The following is a 20,931-nucleotide window of genomic DNA, read 5'->3' on the forward strand; positions in this document are numbered from 1 at the left end:
AAAATAAATGTTAACTGAAATAAAATAAAAATAATTAAGCTTATTTTAATTCAGCTAGTTAACAAGGCAACATTTCTTTAGTTTAACGTGATATACAAAAATATTTAAAAATAAAAATAAAAAAGAATAAAAACTATATAGAAATATTTAAAAACATCAAAAACTGTCTATAGCCTATATACATTTAAAAACAAAATGACAGGAACATAAAAAAAATCACTAAAACATTAACTAAAATTAACATGAAAGCAGCAAATAAAAAACAAATTCTGATTCAAAATATTAACAAAAACTAGAATAGTATCTCAATTATACTAAAACACTGATGTATGAATGTAGGCTGTTATACAGTATGTACATTAAAAAAGTTTAAAATATGCCCATTACACTATAAAACAACAACAACAAAAATTTCTGCAGATACTCTGAACATATAGCAATGAGTTACTGTCGATTATTTATCTTGTTAATAAGGAACTTCTTACATTTAAATTCCATTATAGTTACTATTCTCATAGGAATAACATTACTTTTGCGTTACTGATGCATGTCTATTGTCAAATTAAAGGAGTCATATGATGTTGCTAAAAAGAACATTATTTAGTGTATTTGGTGTAATGAAATGCGTTTTGCGGCCGGCGGATTCGACGAAGGAGCGTGCGGCGGGCTTGTGACGACCCCGGGCTGGAATCCGCTTCGTCCACGGTGAAAGCCCGGAAGGATATGTGACGACTCCGGGCTGGACTCTGCTTCATCCACGGTGAAAGCCGATCCGGCGATCCACAGCACTAAGTTGATGTATTTCCTCAGCGACCAGCACGGATCAGCTCCAGGCATGACGAAGCGGATATCGTCCTCTTTGGAAGGTCAAACAAAGTAGTTTCGCTTTCACAATGAAGCACACAGCACCTTCACGACATGGAGGCGGCGGCAACAACAATACTACAGCGAGAATAACAGTTACGCCTTCTTTCTTTGCGTGAACATTTGGGCGGCGTTATGCAAATCCCACATCGTGACGTAGATATGTGGGGGCGTGTTAGAACGAGCTGTTTTAGGTAGCTGTGGTTGACTCTTAACTTTTATAAAGAATATCTCTTTGGATTTGAGACTTTAGTCTTTGCAACTTTACAGATCTTCTTTATGCACCAAGAGCTTGTAACACTCCAAAGAGAAAGGAAAAATTTAAATCGCATCATATGGCCCCTTTAAATTTAAAACCCAGCATCAAATATTTCATCAAATGTATTTCGTTGCTTTCTTCATTACGCTTCATCTATTTGATGCACATGTGCGGAAGGAAGCTTGTTTTCTGAAGTTTAACGGCGACTGACATTAAGACAAGCCTTTTTTGCAAAATGGAAACACTCGCATGAATTTATGACAGTTACAGATAAGAATATGACTGTCAAAAGTAAGTTTTGCACTAAGGAAAACACCTCTCTGGCACATTAAACAGAACATGCACCTGACAGAGCAACAACCCATGAAACTGCTTATGAGCATCTTTGAAGGTTTATTAAAATTCTCACCTGCTTTTGGCGCTTTGGATTGTACACTTTCCCCGCAGCAGCTCTCTCTGTCATTTCAGACATTTTTTGAATGTGTTTTCCGCTGAAATGCGTTTTCCACTACTTTAATGTAACATTACTGATGGAGCTTCTCAGTGCACAGATAATCAATCGTGAAACTCATTATTGATTATATTCATTATCGATTATTAGCTGTTTTATCAATATTTTATCACTACCCTAGTTCAGTCTATAGTCTGGCAGACAGTATACAGCACATCCTCCACAACAGCTGAAAATTTCCCCAGTGGACAATTCATTTCTGCAGTTGATGTAAGTTTAATATAGAACATGTCCTATCTCCTCCCAGAACCTGTGTGGGTGACAGGTGACTTACGCAGAATACAGTATGCAATGCCTCCTCTCTGGCTTTGATCAGCAGACAGTTCAAAGACTCCCAGCGCTGGTCCTAGCAAGTGCTAAGCATGCTTTAGCAGGCAACACAAACTCAAGTGCTTAGCAAAAATGATGGACTACAAGTAGAAGCTGCTGCTATAGGCCAGGATTTCAATTTTATAGATGCCTTAGACTCCCAAATATGCACGATGTACCACATAAAGACCACGTTTATACTGTACAAAATTAATATTATAAATAGGCTATGTGTAAAATAATATTTGGAAATATTTACTTTCTATTACATTTTCTTCATTATTACTATTATTACTTATTATTACTTTTTTCTACTTATTATAGTACCCTTCTGTTAGATGTAGCCTATTATTCATTTTAATTTATTTGAATCATTTTTATCATTCATTAATTTTTTATTTTAATCCATTTTATATTTTAATTTACCTTAATCAGTTATTGTATTTGTTTAGTTTAAAATTATTTTTAATAATTTATTTGTTTCTATTTTTTTACACTTTATCTCTAAAGTTTTCCATGGACCTGTTTGAAAACCCCTGCAATAGACAACACAGTGCAGACCACAGATATCACAGTATAAAGACTAAACGAGCAAGTAACTTTTAAAGGCCTAATTTGACTGTCAACAAATGCTTGAGTGGAAATATTTGCTTCAGATTTTTGCTTTAATTAAAATTCTGCACACATAAATAACAATGGTACAGAGGTTAGGCAGTTTCACATTTAAATGGATGTAAATTAGCTGAAATAGGGGAAATTGTCACTATTCCCAGACTGTGCTTCTGGATGCATTGTCTTTTTTTCTTTTTTAGCTCACAAGGTCTTTGTGTCTCTTTCTCATTCTTGCACATTTTATGCATTCTCATTTTCCCTACCCTAGGAACTGGATGATGAAGGAAACAGCAGGCCTTTTCATTCATAAAATATTGGAGTTTTAGCTAATAGCTGTAATATATACCTTAATGAAGAATGTGTGCAATTATAGTCAAAAGATTTCAGCATTTCTTTAACATTTTACCAAAATTACATCTCAAAGGCCTTTTGGAGATTATGTCTGAACACAGCCCTGAAATGCTCTTGGTCTTTAAGTGGCTTAATTTTTCCCCCCAATTATTAAGCTCAATGAACTTTAGAAGATTAAACCCTGAGATATGAAATAAAAACTAAATGGCACTAAAAGTGACACCATGTCCAAAAACACATTCTCTCTGAACATGGGCGTCGGAACCATTGTATGTGGGTGGGACAAGACACACCCATTTTTTAAAACCAATGATACTGGACCCACTCACTTTTACCGTCTCTAATTTAGTGCATACGTCTGTTCACTTTTCAGAGCGCCGTCAGTCAAATCCATTCCAATTGAGGAATGCCCTAATAAATTAAACTCCATTCTGTGATTTAGCTACAGCCTTGACTTCCATGCTGCTACCTCAGATCCATTCCCTACATACAGAGTCCATATAAACTAAACTCCATTCCATATTTTCACATCTCGAGCCTACTGTACTCCCGCGAGTGAGTTAAACAAAGCATTTTAGCATATCTGCTGCTCACGTGGATCTGGCTGTGTGCTCACATACTGTCACTAAACAAACTGGTATTTAATTGAATGTTCATCATTTTTTGTTCAAAACAACTAGACTTTTGCTATAAAAGCAATTGTTTAATTAAAAGGCTCCAGAATACAGGAAATGGCATCTACGCCAATAAAAAAAAAATTCTGGGACCCACCCACATTTTTTTTTGCTTCTGACGCCCATGTCTCTGAGTACCTTGTCATGTACTTTGTCACCGTTAAAAAAGTTCCATATAGTGTGAATGTGTGTAGTATGTATGCAATCCTGACATATTATATTCGTCATGTTGTCATATTCATGTGACCTGCAACATCAGTTGTGTTGCTTCAATACTATTCACAACTCCTCTCCTGTGGCCTCATGGGATAGTGAAGTGTCCATTGGATGCACAATTCAGAATCTCACTGGAAATAGTAGGTCATCCAGGTAGAGGTCTGCGGGAGAGCTGCGGGACCTGACCAGATTTTTTGCGCCGCGGAATTAAATTCCCGAATAAAACGCGGTAGCGGTCGGTAACTCTGGTGTAATTTGAACGGGAGCGGGCGGTCTAACAATATCCCATTCCCGACGTCCATTCAGAACAGCATATCTGCGCTTTATTCTTATTGACCACCGGTACAGCCTTCACTCGGACTGTTATGCACGCGCTGCACGCATGCTTTCTGCGTCACACGTTTTATTTGCGGGGTCTGTGCGCAGCATGTGCATAACGATGCTCAGAGCAGGCTGTACCGCCGGTGGTAAATATACAGCCCTCAGACAGATCAGGCAGGTTGTCGATGAGTGACAGAGCAGAATAAGGATGGAGCAAAGTGTCCTGCATGTCCTTGAAGGACGTTCAACTCGGTTTTGTTTATATTTTGCTTAGCCTATAATTTTGAATGACAGATGTCGTATTTATTTATTTTTCTCTGCGACACTTTTCCTACAGAAACATGTCAGACAAAAAAACGAAAAAAAAAAAAAAAAGCTAATAGGCTATTTTTGTACAACCTACATTATTTTTTTTTCTCTCTGCAACACTTTTTTTGCTATTGTGTTGTAAATGTTAAACGAATTGTATCCTGACAAGATGAATAAAAATAAGAAATAAAATTTTTGTAGCCTACATTTTTATTTTCTCTGACACATTTTTCCTACCGTGTTGCATAAAGTATTAAACGAATTTTGTGTCTTAATATAATTTATATAAATTCAAGTCAAAGTCAATAAATTCAAGGCGCTTGACAAGACGAATAAAATGACATACAATTTTGTGCAGACTACACTTTTATTTGTTAACCTATCTCTCTTTCTTTCAGTAGCGGAAATTTAAATGTGAGATTCTGGAAACGAGATCTAAATTTAGTGGGAACGGTCGGGTTGGGAAGAAAATTATTTCACACGGACAGCGGGTGAACAAAGAGTGAATATATAGTGGGAGAGGGTGGGTGCGGAATATAACCTTGCGGGAGCGGGACTAAAAAAATAGTCCCGCGCAGACCTCTACATCCAGGCTCTTTTCCCTGAATAGTGTAGATTCAGACATACTTTTTTCTCACATACTCTTTTTCGTCTACTACATAGCGGGGAAGTAGTGTATTTGGAAGTAGCCCAAGTCTTTTGGCACACAATAAGTATGCATCAATGTTTGGTGACTTTTTTGAGTCTTCTAAAGTGCATTTGACCTTGTAATTCCATGAAGGATCTCAAACTTTTCTCTGTGGTACTGTTTTTCATTTTTCCCCTGGATCATTCCGGGAGATGTTCGGTTGATGCTATTCAATGTTACATATCTGTCAGCTCTAACAATACATCATTGTCATCAGTCGCTCTGCTCTTATCCAGACAGAATGCTCCGTTCAGTGATCAGTCCTAGGATGAAACATTACAGTAAGAACAAACTGAATGCTCAGGATGGATGTGTAAAGTTTTTTATCCAGCATCCACTTTTTTGGCAACAGTTTATAAAAGAAAATATTTCACAAATGCAGAGGGTAGAACGTGGCTGATTAATATAATGTACTGTTGTATGATTAAAATCAATATTTAATGTTGATGATGAGTTTCCCTTTGCTCCACTCAATGTAATTATTCAAATTTGAGTCAAACAAATATAATTAATCACAGTGAGTTCAAGTTTAGTTTTTGTTCACATTTCTCTGGCTCTTCTTCATCTCAGTTGTGGACACCTGATGGCCTGGATGCATGGAGTTTGTTTACTAACCGCTATATGAAACGGTTTGTTTATCTTTTTTTATCCTTTTTGTCTGTTTACCTCTATTTCAAGCTGCATTGCACTGTGACTGTTAGCTGTTTTGCTGTCACGACTGGATCTTGGATGAACACAGTGGCATTTTGTGTGTCATGGTTTGTTTCGTCATTCCAGTATGAACTGCCTATTTGGATATTTCATTTTTCCACTTGGTTTGCTTGTTTTGTTTTGTTTTTTTGTTTAGAGCACTGGCTGAAAGCACTATATAAAGTATGATTAGTAACTTGCTAATTACATGACATGGCTAATGATCTTGACATGGCAGCGCCCATAAGGGAGTGATCGACTCCACAGAAAATTTCTACTAAAATGACTGGAATCTTCAATACTTCGCTGCAAATATTGTAGCTGAAATATAAGTACATTTGGATAAACGCATCTGATAAATGAATAAATGTAATGTACACAGTTCTTGATTAATCAAGAAGGTCATGAATCTAGAACCTTTCTAATGCACAAATGCCTACAACATCAAATGCAAGCATGCACACACACGTACAGACACATACACAAACCTGCACACAAGTGACTGCTGAATACTCAGGTAATCTCGGACACAGTCTTTGTCTTTCTCTCTCTCTGTACTTCTTTTCAACATTTCTGTCACTGTCTATGATGTACTCCACACACTCCTCATAAAGACATCACAATGATTTCTGCAAACACACAGGCCAAATGCATCATCAAAGAAAAAACCGTCCTTCTCATTCAAATTCATGAAATCTTGTTCAAACACATCCCTTCTGACAAACACAAGAAAACACAAAGGGATAAGGAGTCAGCATGCATACCAATGCTCTCGCAGAGAAAGAGCCAGAGATATTAGCTATTCTCCATTCTCTCCGCCACTGTGATCGAACCCTTTGATTTTCTCATGGGGCTCATTCTAAACACTCAAATTTCAGTTATTGTTATTTCAAGCTCAATCTATAAGAGGCTCAATAAAAGTGAGTATGTTCTGATGTAAATGTTTACAACCTACATTAATCATTAATTATTTGACAAATACTTCGTAGAGTGATCAAAAAGATGTGAATTTTTTCTAAACCAGGTTCCTAATTCAACATGTCCGTACAGACTTTTAGGGAAATTCTGCTGACGGTCAAAGAGCAGTGCCATTTCACAGTGCTGAACGTACATCTGAGGCCAAATGGATCCAAATCTAAAAGGATTAATTTCCCCTCATAGCCTGAGAAATACTTCCACCAGCACTGCACATTCCCTCAGTCAACACTGTGATACTTCCAGAGCCCAGAGATTATTTTAAACCACTCACAGGTATGAGCTGATGCAGCTCTAGTCTATATCACAACAAAATATTCTCTAAGATTTTAAAAACAGTCATTTGTGCAGAATTGGACAAAAATGGTAAGATTTATTGAGATTTTAAATAAGAATGTTGGACCAAAGCCAGACACTAACAAAACTGCTGCCATACGGTCACAAAATCTGGTCTAGTAGCCAGTGGGATGATAAATGGCATCAGCAGACATCCTATATAAATTTAATTTTCGGGGTAGACGAGTAAATTCGTTTTTTTCCTTCATGCTGATAGGAACTCGTAGATGGCTGTATCAAACCACTTACTTGCTGGCAGGCGTTTTGGACTCACTGGCGTGGATGTGGCATTATGTAAATGTGCCATTGTAGAAATGTGATTATTTAATTAAAGCCATGATAAAGCCATAATTTATTCAGTGATTGAAAGTATCTGATAATATTGGGGTCAGCTAGATAAAGCAAATAGTATTCTGCTGATCATGTGATCTCAAAATGGAGGATACCATGTGACAGACCCGCTCCATGTAAATTAAATGAGCTTTTATTATGTCACTGATATAACATTTTTTATATTTTAAAAAATGTAATTTTAATTTCTTGATGTGTAAAACATTTAATGATGGAACATTAATTCAGTTACCAAAAGTGTCTCATAAAATATGGGTTACATAAATAAAGATCTCAATATGGCGGCTATCTTGGGACAGACCCACTCCAGGTAAATTAAAACAGCTTTAATTATGTCATGTAATTATGTTTTTTAGTTTAATTCACTTGAAGTTTATTTTTTTAAGAAATACTATTTATTTACTATTTATAGCTTCCTGTTACAAAACGTTAACACGGCTGTCATAACATGTTTTTAACAGTGTAAAACCAAAAATGCATTAGGACCGTTGCGTTAGATTGTTATTGTTTACATCCCTAAAAATGGTCTGTACAATTAATTTAGTCACTGAAAATTAAACCGAGTAGTTTCAAAAAGCAAACCTTGCAAATCTTGTTTCCTTCTGTATCATTCAACATCTATTTTTAGTTCATTCTTTGCCCATAATCTGTAAAAAAGAAGCACTAGCTGTATCCTGTTGAGCAATGTTGACGTGAACATTTGTGAAAAGCTGAGGAATGTCAGTGTATCTATTACGGCTCACTGTTATGCAAACTAAGCCCATGCACCATCACTGCATGTCTCCAGCAACCTGCACTTTTTTAGATTCCAAACATAACATTCAGATAACAGATGGCAGTTGGGTGCACCTATATTTTCAAGAGCACATTGGGACAGTCTCCTGTATCTCCAGCCTGATATACAATGTCCTACCAAATCCATGTGTATGTGCAAGGGTGTGAGTTTATCTAATAAAACGATTCGTTGCTCCAACACACATCCAGCTTAAAGACAGATCACTGTGTTCAGGACGACAGAACATCTGTAAACCAGCAATATCTGATAAACTTTGACAAATGTCTCCGATAAAAAGGGTCCACATATAGTGTGGTCAAAACAAGTCTCCTCAGGGACAGAACTGATGACATACCTGTGGAATCAATAGGGCATAGGAGGTTACATATGGGGCTAAAGTAGCATACTCTTTCATTCTGCTCTATACACAACTTCCAGGAAAAATGGCCCACATTAAGAGTAGATCTATACAGTAAACTTAAATGTAGATAATTTCATCATTTAGTTTATTTATGGATGGATGATGCATGTCCATATAAACTATTTATACTATTAGTATTTCCAACTCCATTTCACAATCCATCCCACAGAAGCAATACGCCAAGCTTTCTGTTTCAACTGAAGTCCCATCATTTGGAGAGGAACATCAAATCAGTCTTGGGAAGGAAAGAGGATTAATGTAGGTTGTTAAAACTGCTTTGGGGATTTACCGTCATGGCAAAGTCAGACAGCAGCAATCATCGGACTCTACTGTCCTCTATGTGACTACAGGATGCTTTATCTCAATAACACACAGAGGAGAGCCAGTGATCAAATCTCTCAAATCTCATTTTGGTGATGATAATGCTGATGGTTTAATATTAAATGAGAAATGTATTTATTGAATGTTTACTTTCACGATGACCTGCCAACTATACTTCTTATGTAACGAAAGATCAAACCATCACAAACAGAACAAGTGACAGAACTTTGTTAATGATTTCATCCCATTTTGAGAAAGTTTTAGCCCTTAGTTTGACTTCTGTAACAATATAGATTATTATAGTAGCTATATCAATGACAATGCTGATAATTTAAGGGAATATGCAGAATATATTCTACATGGATCTGCAGATACGACAAATAAACTGAATGCATCTAGAGGTCATAACACCATCAGATAGATGGTCTATTTGAAACAAGCAATAACACTTCCTCAAGTCGATTAAAGAACGGTGACGTGACAACACAGACCCTCGATGCTGAACATTTAAAGTTTATGAATTAACAATAACTGCAGGTGACAATGAACGAGTCATGATAGAAAATCACTTACCAATCCGTATGACCTGCTGCTCACTAAGGTAAAACTTTGACATCAAGTAAAAAAGGAAAAATAACAGTCTTTTGCGCTTCTCCATGGCTCTGTAATCAAAAGAGGTAAAAAATAAAAAACTTCATGTCATAAAACTGGATTTAAGAAACCACAGCGCGCGCTCATCAACTTCCATTCACCTCCCATCGCGCGCAATGGAAACAGCTCCTCGAAAAAGCCAGGTATTGCCTCAAAAACAACACGTTGTCATCCTTTCCCGAAAATCCACGATGTAACGGACTCTTCAAGATATTTCAGGTAAGATTTTGTGCTGATATCCTTTGTTCATCGCTGCAAATACGTGTAGCACACAGCACGCGCACCGCGAAGATCGTCAAGAGCGCGTGCCACTGACCGACTCATGATCCAGACGCAGGATTAAAGCAGGATTTCTTCAGGACGTTATCTTCATTTTTAAGTTCACACAGATTGAATTTAAGTTTGCAGGGTCTTAAATTGTTTTAGTGTTCTGTTTCTATTTCTATTTCATTTTGTTCTTTTCAAACTAGTCACATATTCAGTAAAATGTCATAATCCGTTTTAGGCAAACTGAGATGAATGCTGTCATAGGAGAGTAGATAATTGCTCGTTGTTAGTTCATGTTCAAAATATATGTGTGCACGGGAGAGTCCACAGAAAGAGTGACGATGTCTTGGTCGCACGAAATGTTCTTTTGAACCGATTCTTCATTGACTCGGTCGAAATGATTCGCAAAGCGTTGCAAATGATAACTTTGTTTAGCAGTAATATTGTGAAAGATGGATACATAATTATTAATGTTATTAAAATACAGTGAAAAGCAGAAATTTTCCAAAAATCAAACAAAAATGTCTGAAAAAACACTTTTACTGTAAGTTATGACTCGGCTGAATTTGGCCCTGTTCATGGGAACGAACCGATTCGATAAATTGAATCGGATGTACGAACGCCACAGTGAATTAAAAAGCTTGCTTTTTGCCAAATGGTGACACACAACGCCACCTTTTGGACAAATCTTGTAACAGAAAAGAATGAAGCAGGAGATAAAAAACTAAAAAAAATGTTATTTATTTGACTAAATTAAATACATGTTGAATTATTCTGTCAGTTTTTATTTTACTCATTTATAAGTGAATTAAAAAAGACAATCCATACTGTTACCAACGCAACCATTTGTACAATTCACTGATGCATGCATTTGCATAAGAGTCTAGGCTGGCTGAGCTAAACAGTGTATCCAAACTGATGTCACTGAGGCTGGAGGTCTCAGCGATGCTTGTTTCTTCTCCTGCCCTGTCGAGGGGCCCAGAACGGCACTGCAACATCCCGGCTGTGCATAGCAAACACGAGGCCAGCCAGCCTACAAACAGCCTCCCCCGTGTGGAACCGAATGGAGCTCAGACCATGATCGGCATGGAAGATGCTGAGTGCTGTCCAGGACACAGGGATGAGAGTAGTGAGTGAAGCGAGCAGGTGCAAGCAGGCTGCTCCTATCAGGCAGCGCCTGGCACCGTTGGGACGGGTGCACTGAATGCTCATGAGTGAACTGATCCATGCAACCACAGCCAGAACCAAAGAGAGAGTTACAAAGTAAGGAGCTGACCACAGGGCTGGATCTAAATAGGCTTTGCATGTTAATGAACTGGTATCATGGGTAAAAGAACATTTAGTCCAAAGCCCTTCGTATTCTGCCCATGTTTCAGAGAGTACAGTGAGTTTCCACCTCGGTAACCCTGTGATCACGACTACACAGAGAAAGCCAAAAAAAAACCCACAAATCCTACTATATCAACACATAGGATTCTTCCTCTCCTCATCTGTTTGATTCAGCAACTCATCCATGATTTCTTCTTCTCAAAGCTCTTTTCCAACCCTCTGTTGATGGTGTCTGCAAGGGTGAAGCTAACATTGATGATCAACTGTGGCTGGTAGAAGAGAAGTAAAGTAGAATTTCAGTTTCAATCCTGGAGCATTTCAAATAATGCATGGTCACATCTTCACCTGAGTGCATTTATTGACACATTTATGATTTATTATTCATCAAAATTGACTAGTCAGCAGGCAGAGAAGTGTGTGGAAAGAATAGAAATGTTTTAAGAGGCGAAAAAAATCACAATCCATAAAGCAGATCGACCACAACAAATCATTACGCAACCCATAACCAAGCAGTTCAATGATCAGGAAATCTAACTACCCAGTCAAAACAACATAATTCCAGCACATTCAATAGATTAGCTTATTAAATGTCATTTAAAACTCATTGTACTTACTTGATGGTGGATAACATTTCTTCAAGACAATGCATAGAATCAGAGCAGGACTGATAAGGGCCCTGGGAGTGTTAGAAACGTTTTTAATAAGCATACATTTCCAAAATTGATGTTATTGTGTGGGACAACTGTCCCTTAGTTTGTTGTTTTGGTAACATTCTTCTTCCCTCAGGCTCTCATGGTCTGACAGCTACATGAAATAGAAATGTGATGTGCTATTCAGCAAATGGCACATCCTATTTATTTTTCATTCAATGACAAACTGGTTATGAGTGTTGTATTTACAGTTTCATTTTCTAAATCAAAATAGGTTTCTCAACAGCAGAGCAGAAAATCATGCTTTGGTGCACTTGATCTTATATGATCTACTTGATCTATAATGTTCAGAATTGTTTTATAAATCTAAAGACAAAACTGATATGGCTCCCACTTTATATAAGGTGTCTTCAACTACTATGCATTACATCAAAAAAAGAAAAGAAATGTTAGATACAGTGTACTTATGTTGCGAGTGGGCTACAGTTTCATGGTATGGTTAGGTTTTAAGGGGTCAGTACTTCAATAATAGATGAAATTACAGAAATTAATTACAGATATAATTAGGTGCAGGTAGGGTTTTTACATGTATTATGTAAAAAACATTTACACAATAAACGCATTGTACACCATTACTAATTTAAATATTAGTATATGTAGATAAATGTAAGAATTAGCCTAATATTATGTGGATCACTGAAATTTATACATTTTAGAAACTAGCCTAAGATGTGGAAAAACTGAATATTATGCCAGAAAAAGAACAGCTGATGATTCAAGCTGTTCTTGATATAACAATGTATCAAGAACAGCAACTACTTTGCTTGAACACACTGTTGCCTCATAGGAGAACAAAAACAAACCGCATGAGAGAAGAATAGAGGAAATGCTGACACTGATTCAGTGCCCATTAAATAGGACTAATTTGTATCACTTCTGCAGGTGGAAAGTGCAGAAAAGATATTGTAGACCTTCTGTTTTGTGCTCATTAAAGCCATTACTGATGCATTTTTATGAGGGAAAAGGCGTCAGTTTGTCGTCAGGTAGTTTGTGCAGCTTCACTGCCACCTTCTGGTTATATTCGATAGGACAAAGACATTTTCATTAATTTTCCAGTGTGGTAACAAAATCTGAGTGAGATTATGATTCCCCTGCTTCTCCCTATGAAGATTAAGATTAGGTGTAGGGTGGGCTTTAGTGATAGGGACCAATCAGGTAGCAGCATCCGCACTGAATAAACCAATCAGAAGCAGGGGAGTCAAATTTTCACAAATTTTCAGTACAAACACCTTCCATTACATGAATCCAGAAGCATTTTCAGTTTGTTTTGTATATTTCAGAGGCATCATCTGCTTAATTTATTTTTAATAAGACAAGCCACTGCTTAAAAATCACACCAAACTTTATTTAAAACACGCCAAATGGCTGCCGTGTTGACAAAGAACAGACCACGTACAAAAGTTATTTGGATAAAACTGCAAATATAAATTAGGAAAATGTAATTTTAGGTTAATTATTTCCACAGTATGAACATACACAGTCTCAAAAAGGCAGAAGGTAAAAGCAAGGAGTTTTTACACTTTTGTCTTAAATACAGCCAGTTTCACTTAATGGGATTCATGGCTAAAGGTGCAGTGATTGTTTTTGGTGGAAGGGCATCTCTTATTTTAAAATACACATGCCGGGTGTAACGTGTGCGTTTTTATCTTTATCGTTGTACAAAATACCATAAAAGACCCAAGCTCTTCAAATATCTCATTCTCACTGAGACAAATTCAGTATGAAATGACAAATCTGCTACATTTATCATTTTGTAGGGGTGCTTTGAATTAAATTCCTTATTTATGCACCTAAATGTCTTGCTGTTGAATTCACAAGCACACCAAAGCCCACTGAGCGAGGATTATGGGTAGTTTGATTTCCTAACCAATAAACAAAATTACATTATTGCAGTTCTTTCTACCATATTCAAGTAGAACATCATTTTTCTGTGCACGCACGTGTTCAGTGAACAGTGATTGTTAATACTGGGTTGCTGGTGACCTATGAACAAAAGGGAACAAAGACAGCAAGCAAGGAACAGTTGGGTTTGTAACAGGAATGGCATTAAATAGCTAGCCTGACTGTCATGACATTTTCGGGGAACGCTGCCGCATGTAGCCATTACAACTAGTGAGGTTATATGAAGCATCAAGTCACAAATCCCTGAATAAAAAGCACAACATATGAAAAATATGAAGCACAACTGAACAGATCGACCACGATCTTGTGTTTGAAACAAAACGACAACGAAAATACAACAAGATCAACTGAAAGAATATGTAGCTGCCTGTCTGTCTGTCAGTATGAAGCCTCTATAAATACATTGGCTGTACAGTTGGCTTCTTTAAATGTTCCTTGTGATGTCTGGACTTAAATGGCAGGAAGTCTGCATTGATATTAGGGTGGAGTAGCTTGAAACATCAAGAAGTTTTTTTTTTTTTTTTAATGGTGCAAGTTCTTCAGTTCTGGCTTTCAGTAGGATTGTCAGTGCATCGTGTCTGTGAAGGCTTGGACTCAGTAGCTTTCTGCCTTATTCTATAAGTCTATAAAACAAAACGTCACAGCTCTTCGCTCAGAAGATGTCGCTGTTGCAGCTGTTTTTAAAATCGTCCCTGCGAACCCAGATAACCTCACAGTCCCTCTCAGAAGCGACACCCTCCACCGCGCACTGCTTTCTCAGGAGGGTCAGCTTCAGGGGGGTGTGGGATTTTGGAGGTTTGTCCTCCGAAAGTCCATTGAGACCCTTGTCTTCGTTTCCTTCCACTGAAAGGGCCTCTAAAGACTCCTCCAGACTCGGATCAGAGGAAGGGCCCCGGACGGATTGGCAGTACTCATCGTCGTCGCTGAGGATGTCGGTCTCCTTCACGTCGTCCTGGTTTTCGTAGTGCTGCAGTTCAAACTGATTCTCCACCCAGCGATCTGTGTCTCGGATGGGCTGCTGGGGCTTCTGGAGCGAAGACAGCGGGGGCTCTGTCGGGGTGATGGGTGACAGGTCCTGGGACGAGCCGTCGTTGAAAATCACACTCGTGTCTATGGTGAAACGATTACGGATCAGCTTCCAGCGGCCGAGGGTTCGAGATGGGGCTGAAACTGGAAGAGAAGAAAGAGATAGCATGAATGCTAACTATCCTGCTTTTTTTCCCCATTTCGTTTTCTCCTTTAGGAAAGGAAGCAGCAATATTGTCTGGTGGACACTAGGATTTAAATTTGTTACATAATAATCAGCTCACCCTAAAGCCTGTAAAAAAAAAACTACTGCGTTAATCATGTTAACTAGAGAAAAATGGAAAGCAACACAGTGGGAGAGTTAGCAGAGATATAGGGAGAGGAGCAGAGAGAAGGGAAGTGTTGCAGAAAAAAGTAATCAATGTTCAATTTGTGTCAGATGTCCCCAACATACCCGCTCTGTTCATTGTGGACCGTGAACCCTTTAGCGCACAAAGCCGCTTCCCTCCGAAGGGAATATACTGCTGATTTGGAGGTAAACTCTCAGTTTTCATTAACTGACGACGTTGTTTGTCCCTCAGGATAGAATGAACCGTCTTCAGGAAGTCTTTTTTACTCTCTGCAGAGCTAAAAAAAAAATAAAAAATAAGAAAAATATTCAAATCTTTTACTGAGGAACAGAATAGAAATATACTGTTTTACTGCCACACTTAAATATATGAATGCTACTGAATTATAAAAGCTACAGAAGTTTGTAAGGACAAACTTAGTTATCTGAAGGTAAAAAAAAAAAAAAAAAAGTTTGACGCAGCAATAGCATGATTAAACATGTCGCTAACATTGCTTTAGTATGTGGCTAACATATTTTAGCATGATGCTAACATCTTTTAAACATGTTGCAGTATTGTTAGCATGTTTTAGCTAATTATTAACATCTTTTAGCACATTGCTAGCTTGCAACACAATGCTAACACATTTTTACAATGTTAACATGTTTCTAGCACGTTTCTTAAAAACTCTAGGACAAGTTACTGTTTTTTACTGTAGAGATGTACTGTACTGTACTGTTTTGTACTGAAATTTGATCTCAGAAGCAGCAGAATAATAATAAGCTTAAATGGTAGATTAGCATGTTGGTTTTGTCAAGCCAATATTATCAAGAAGGATAAGACACTCATTTCAAACAAAACATTTTACGCAAAGAAGTTTGAGATTTATGAAAGAAAATTCATTTACATAAACATTACAAGTTGCCAAATACATCAGTTTTCTTGTTATGTTACTTAAACGGAATTAAATGTGTTGGCTTACATATTTCTCAATCTAGACAAAGACAGAACATTACGTCTCTAACAATCTCTCTGGCTCCAGTCCTTCAACTTAAAGTTAAGTACCTTGTGCGTTTAGTTTTTCTTTGATTTAGTTTGAAATGCGTAATTATCATCGTTGATATATTGGTTAGTTTTCAGGCTTGACGTGTGGCATTCTGAACCTCATCTCACCTGCAGCAGATGTGGAAGGTCCTCTCGGGTCTCCCTTCAGATTCTGATCTCATGTGAATGATCTCACACATTGCAGACCCCTCTGAATCTGAAATGAAAGGAACGCCAGGTTAGTCCTTTATACTGTTAAAAGGACTGTGGGAAACAAAATCGCTGAGATCAGGACAGGGTTAATGAACCTCATGGAAGACACAGACCCTGGGACAATGAACCAGAGTGCAGACCCCAAGTTCCTGTTTGATGACCTTTTCACCCCAAACCATCGATAGGGAATATTAACAATCTGGTCTGAGCCCATAATAAGTTCCACTGAGCCAAAAGCAAACTTTACTATGCTCATCAAGTGTCATGGGATGTAAAATACATTACTTGCATTGTCAAAGTGAATCTAAAGCATCAAGCTAATATACCACACTAGTCTCAATAGGTCTGTGGGAAAAGAATGAGACCAGTAGATCAATACTTACTAGGGAGGTTGCGAACTTGGAGAGTGTCTGTAGAGATCATGTGTCTAAAACGAAAAGGGTCTCTCTCATCAAGAATCGATGCTCTGTGAGATCCACCCTAAGACAAAATAACAGCAAAATTAGGATTAAGAACTCACTTAAAATACATCTTTAATGGCATCAACCACCTGACACAATGAAAACAGGAAGTTTTATAATATCAACAGGTAGTTTTATAATATCACGAACAGATGAAAGGTCACAGAGTTTTGTTGGCCATGTAAAATAAGCCAAAGAGACTACAGAAATTAATCAAGTACAAGAGAAGGGCATCCTCGTTTCACACTCGACCATGTGCCCTTCAATAAAAACCAAAAACTACACCTCTTAAAAGCGCTAGTCTGCGAGCATTTAAAACCTATGTCAGATCTCTATTAATGAATAATGAAGAAAGGGAAAGAGCACTTACGATTTTTTTCTTGTGCTTAGAGCAGTCTTTATACACAAAAACAACTGCCGTTCTGAAAACTGAAGGGAAAAAAAATGAATTAAAACATTAAGACACACAAAACCATACAACACTAAACTTTCACCGGGTCACATTTTTACTCTGACTATTCTGAAAAGAGCCCCAAGCATCTCTATTGTGAATTACTGCTAACTTCAATGGCAAACTGACCCATTTTTAAAGCATCTGAAGGCTTTCTTCGAAAATATCTTAGCTGAGGGGGAGAAAAAAGGCATGTATAAATGCAACTTTAAGGCCTTAAGAGCTACAGGACAAGGTGGTTCCTCTAATGCCATTGTGCCCAAAGATACAGCTGGCCTTTACTGATGCAGGGAACCATTACTGTAGGGAACAGACTAATGAATAAGAGAACGGGATTCTATTTTGGGAAGAAACACTTTGCAAACACTCACTGAATGCAGCCAGCTCTAGGTCTCTCTTCCCCTTCATGAGAGAAGAGGGTGGATTGATCCAAACCACAGTGTCATGCAACAAGAGGTCGCCCATTGACAGATCAGCAACCTGGGATAAGAGTAAACATACCATTTTTTGAAAATGTTAGATGACATCAGTGGGCACATCATGACATTTGGTGGTGGCTTTACAATATTTGATGCAATAATTATCAGCAAATGCAAATTTCAGAGTTACAAAGACCTAACAGATACTAGTGGAACTGTACCTCTTTCTTGTCAAAGCTCTGCTCACTGATGAGTTGGTCAAACACGGCTCCATACTCCTCGTGAATCTTCTGCATTTCATTTATGTGACTGGCCACTTTGTTCATGGCTTTCATCGCAACTACGAAAAGATAAGAGACTTGATAAACTGCAACTAAAGAATTAAGAGAGTTACAAGCTATTTTACTGGTGGTAAATTTTTTTTTTGGAGCATTTCACCTTTAGAATTACATCCCCATTACAATTTTGTTACTGTAGTTTGTAAGAATGTGTGCAAATGACCTCTATAAAAAATTAAATAAAAAATTACTATTGTAATATTTTTCTGTAAAATGTTGGTATTAAAGAAAAAAAGATATATAATTATTATAATTTTAGAATGCATCTGTACAGTTACGATACTAATATTTATGGTTGTCTTAATTACTGCATTTTCGAACATTTAACCAACAAGCCATTTAATTTGGAGGAAAACCGCAAGGACCTTTAAAGATTCTGACAATGCTTCTCATTACAAGTTTAGCAAGATGTTTGATGGTGTTCCCAAATGCATGTTATAAGTCACCCAAACTCAGAGTAGATGCAAAATGAACCGAGCCACTCTGAGACATTGATAACACTGGGTCATGAACTGCTCGGGTGTAAACACAGTGACGTGCTTCACTCTGAGACACGCAGCACACACATTTAATTAAACTGCAATTTGATAAAGTCCACTAAGCCATATTGTGATTTCAAATTAATTTTTTTTCATTAATCGTGCAGCTCAACTGATTGACTAATCATTTAACAGGTTTACACTGACTAAGCACTGATAAACAGTCCAAGTGAACTGCAAGGGCAAGCAAATTTCAAAAGAGTAAGCAAAATCCTGTTTTCAAATGACGTGGTCTTTTTAAAATTCTTCAAAACCTGCTTATCTAGCTCAGAAGAGGAGCTGCATCATATTACACTACAAATAGATCCACCCATGGCCTAACATTATGCTCAATTAGTATCTAAATCCCCATATTTACCATCCAGGTGGTAATGCTCCTCACTGTCAGGGTCGGTGATAGAGTGAAGCTCCCTCAGGAGTAGTGGATATTTTAAGACTCTCTGAATGGGTTTGATCAGGTAGGACTCTAGCATGGAGGAGTGCTGTTGCCTGGGGTTCCTCTCAGCCAGAAACGCCTTGAACTCCGGGTCTGTTTTAGCTGCACCAAAATTGAGAAGGAGAAATTATGGGATCGCACAGGAATTTCAAATTGATTGCATCCACAAACTAGACTTTAACTTGGACAGGGGTCTTAACTCAATACACTCAAACCATTTTAAAGACCTCCAACATTTGAGTAAATCAACTTCTTAGCTTTTTCAACTGCCAGAATGTTAGACTCACATTTTAGGAAAAGTTTATACTCCCAACACATTTAACCATAAAATTATCAGTCAGTCGAGTTAAAACTTGATCCACTCTTCTCACAGGAAACATCTTCATTAAAAAACATTAGCGAAAGAGCTTGGGTGCCTTGGGAAATGCCAATTTTTTGCAGTAGACCCTTAAAAAGGGTAATCATTCTTCAGTAAAAATGCTTTGGGGTAATTAATAGCATTTGCTAATGCTATTAAATCAGTCCAGTGATAGTGCAAAGGTGTTACCTTTAGTAAGGACCTTTGGGACCTTTGTGTGGCTGGCACAAAATGCACTGTAGATCTTAAAACGGTCCGCATAGTACAGGAAGGATCCACCAAGAGAAAACAGAACTTTCTGGAAGTTAGAGGACAATGAATTAGAAAACACTGAAAGATTCATTACGAAATATGCAATTAGGAGATAATAGTGGCCTTGTTATGGTGCCAATCATATTTAGCATCTCAGATGATCCATAATCATATAATAAAAAAATGTGACTAATATAACTGCACCTTGAATTTATCCACTCTCTCCAGTTTGTCTAAATCAGGAACTAATCTGGTTCCATCTTCCAGAGTTTTCAGAAACTCCACTTGGAACTCGACCATCTCCGCCAAGTTTCCAAAAAGCACATCTAGCTATGAGTGTAAAGAGAATAAGACATTCGTAAATCTTATTTAAATCAATAATATTTTCATAAGTTAATTATATGATTAACTTTATATTTCAAAATATATAATACATTTTCAAAATAAATAAATAAATATGAATTAAAAAAAAACAACAACTGTCTCACCTCATCCTGTGAGAGGAAGCTCTCCTTCTGCAGGGGGTTCAGGTAGCGCTCTATCAAAATGTTCAGGTCCTGTAGACAGAGAGAGTCAAAGACTCGTTCATGTTTGACTTCAGCACAGCTTTTATATTAGAAGTTGTAAATCAGGAGTGATTTTCATGCAGCAGGATTATCATGATCAAATCTAACATGTTAAAATGGAAACACAATTCTTTGAAAGCACAGCAAATACTGACCTTAACATAGGTCCTCTCAGTGTCCACCAGCTCACTGATGACCTTACGGAGTTTATCCGCATCAGAGAGCTGGCGGGGGGTGAAGGGAACAGGCAGGGGTGAGATGGGGCTGGGCACACAGGATGAAGAGGAGGAAGATGTGGAGGAAAACGAGGAACAGGAAATGGGTCCCTCTGTGGAATTCATATCATGAAGGTTGCGGCAGAAAGCAGTCACCTGCTCTGTACTCTGTGGAGAGAAACAAAAATGTCAATTTCAACACCAGGAGCAATTGAAGGCTGAAAAACACCATGACTTTTAAAATCTGAACATATTAAATAAATAAAACAAATACAAAAACAACACACATGCCTCTAAAATGTTCACCAGCAACAGGCACACACCCACACAGGTATTCAGAGCATTTTGTCAGCAGCCATATCACCCTGCAGCCCAAGACTGGTTGCCCACTGAAGCTAAGCAGGGTTGAGCCTGGTCAGTACCTGGATGGGAGACCTCCTGA

The 20,931-nt window shown here is 37.7% G+C and overlaps 2 protein-coding genes across 3 annotated transcripts in view; both read right to left on the minus strand.

Moving 5' to 3' along the window:
• Positions 1-10,249, minus strand: part of LOC107701130 (glutamate receptor ionotropic, kainate 1-like) — a 61,558-nt gene extending 51,309 nt beyond the window's left edge. For both annotated transcript variants that reach the window (XM_016503071.1, XM_016503070.1), the window contains exon 1: positions 9,557-10,249. In XM_016503071.1, the coding sequence (XP_016358557.1) occupies positions 9,557-9,641 (85 nt within the window). In that variant the 5' untranslated portion in view covers positions 9,642-10,249. The remainder of the gene's footprint in view (positions 1-9,556) is intronic.
• A 3,440-nt stretch (positions 10,250-13,689) lies between these two features.
• On the minus strand, positions 13,690-20,724 carry LOC107701133 (T-lymphoma invasion and metastasis-inducing protein 1-like). The gene is made up of 12 exons (XM_016503075.1): positions 20,430-20,724; positions 20,197-20,265; positions 19,913-20,038; positions 19,646-19,754; positions 19,021-19,200; positions 18,007-18,125; positions 17,738-17,846; positions 17,286-17,344; positions 16,838-16,934; positions 16,371-16,458; positions 15,323-15,495; positions 13,690-15,012 (listed from the first exon to the last, which is right to left on the minus strand). Exons 1-12 carry the CDS (start codon positions 20,613-20,615, stop codon positions 14,495-14,497), a joined length of 1,833 nt encoding a protein of 610 aa, XP_016358561.1. The 5' UTR covers positions 20,616-20,724; the 3' UTR covers positions 13,690-14,494.
• Positions 20,725-20,931: the final 207 nt, after the last annotated feature.

This window comes from Sinocyclocheilus anshuiensis, unplaced genomic scaffold (assembly GCF_001515605.1).
Source record: "Sinocyclocheilus anshuiensis isolate Anshui unplaced genomic scaffold, SAMN03320099.WGS_v1.1 scaffold907, whole genome shotgun sequence".
Classification (NCBI taxonomy): domain Eukaryota; kingdom Metazoa; phylum Chordata; class Actinopteri; order Cypriniformes; family Cyprinidae; genus Sinocyclocheilus; species Sinocyclocheilus anshuiensis.

Bases quoted from the DNA above. Each gene is read 5' to 3' on its own strand.
- LOC107701133 (XM_016503075.1), bottom strand. From the start codon at position 20,615: ATGAATTCCACAGAGGGACCCATTTCCTGTTCCTCGTTTTCCTCCACA. The intron at 17,345-17,737 runs GTGAGTGTTTGC...TTTTCCCTTCAG, and splicing joins CCTAGAGCTGGCTGCATTCA to TTTTCAGAACGGCAGTTGTT. The intron at 15,013-15,322 runs GTATGTTGGGGA...CTTCTCTTCCAG, and splicing joins GTCCACAATGAACAGAGCGG to TTTCAGCCCCATCTCGAACC.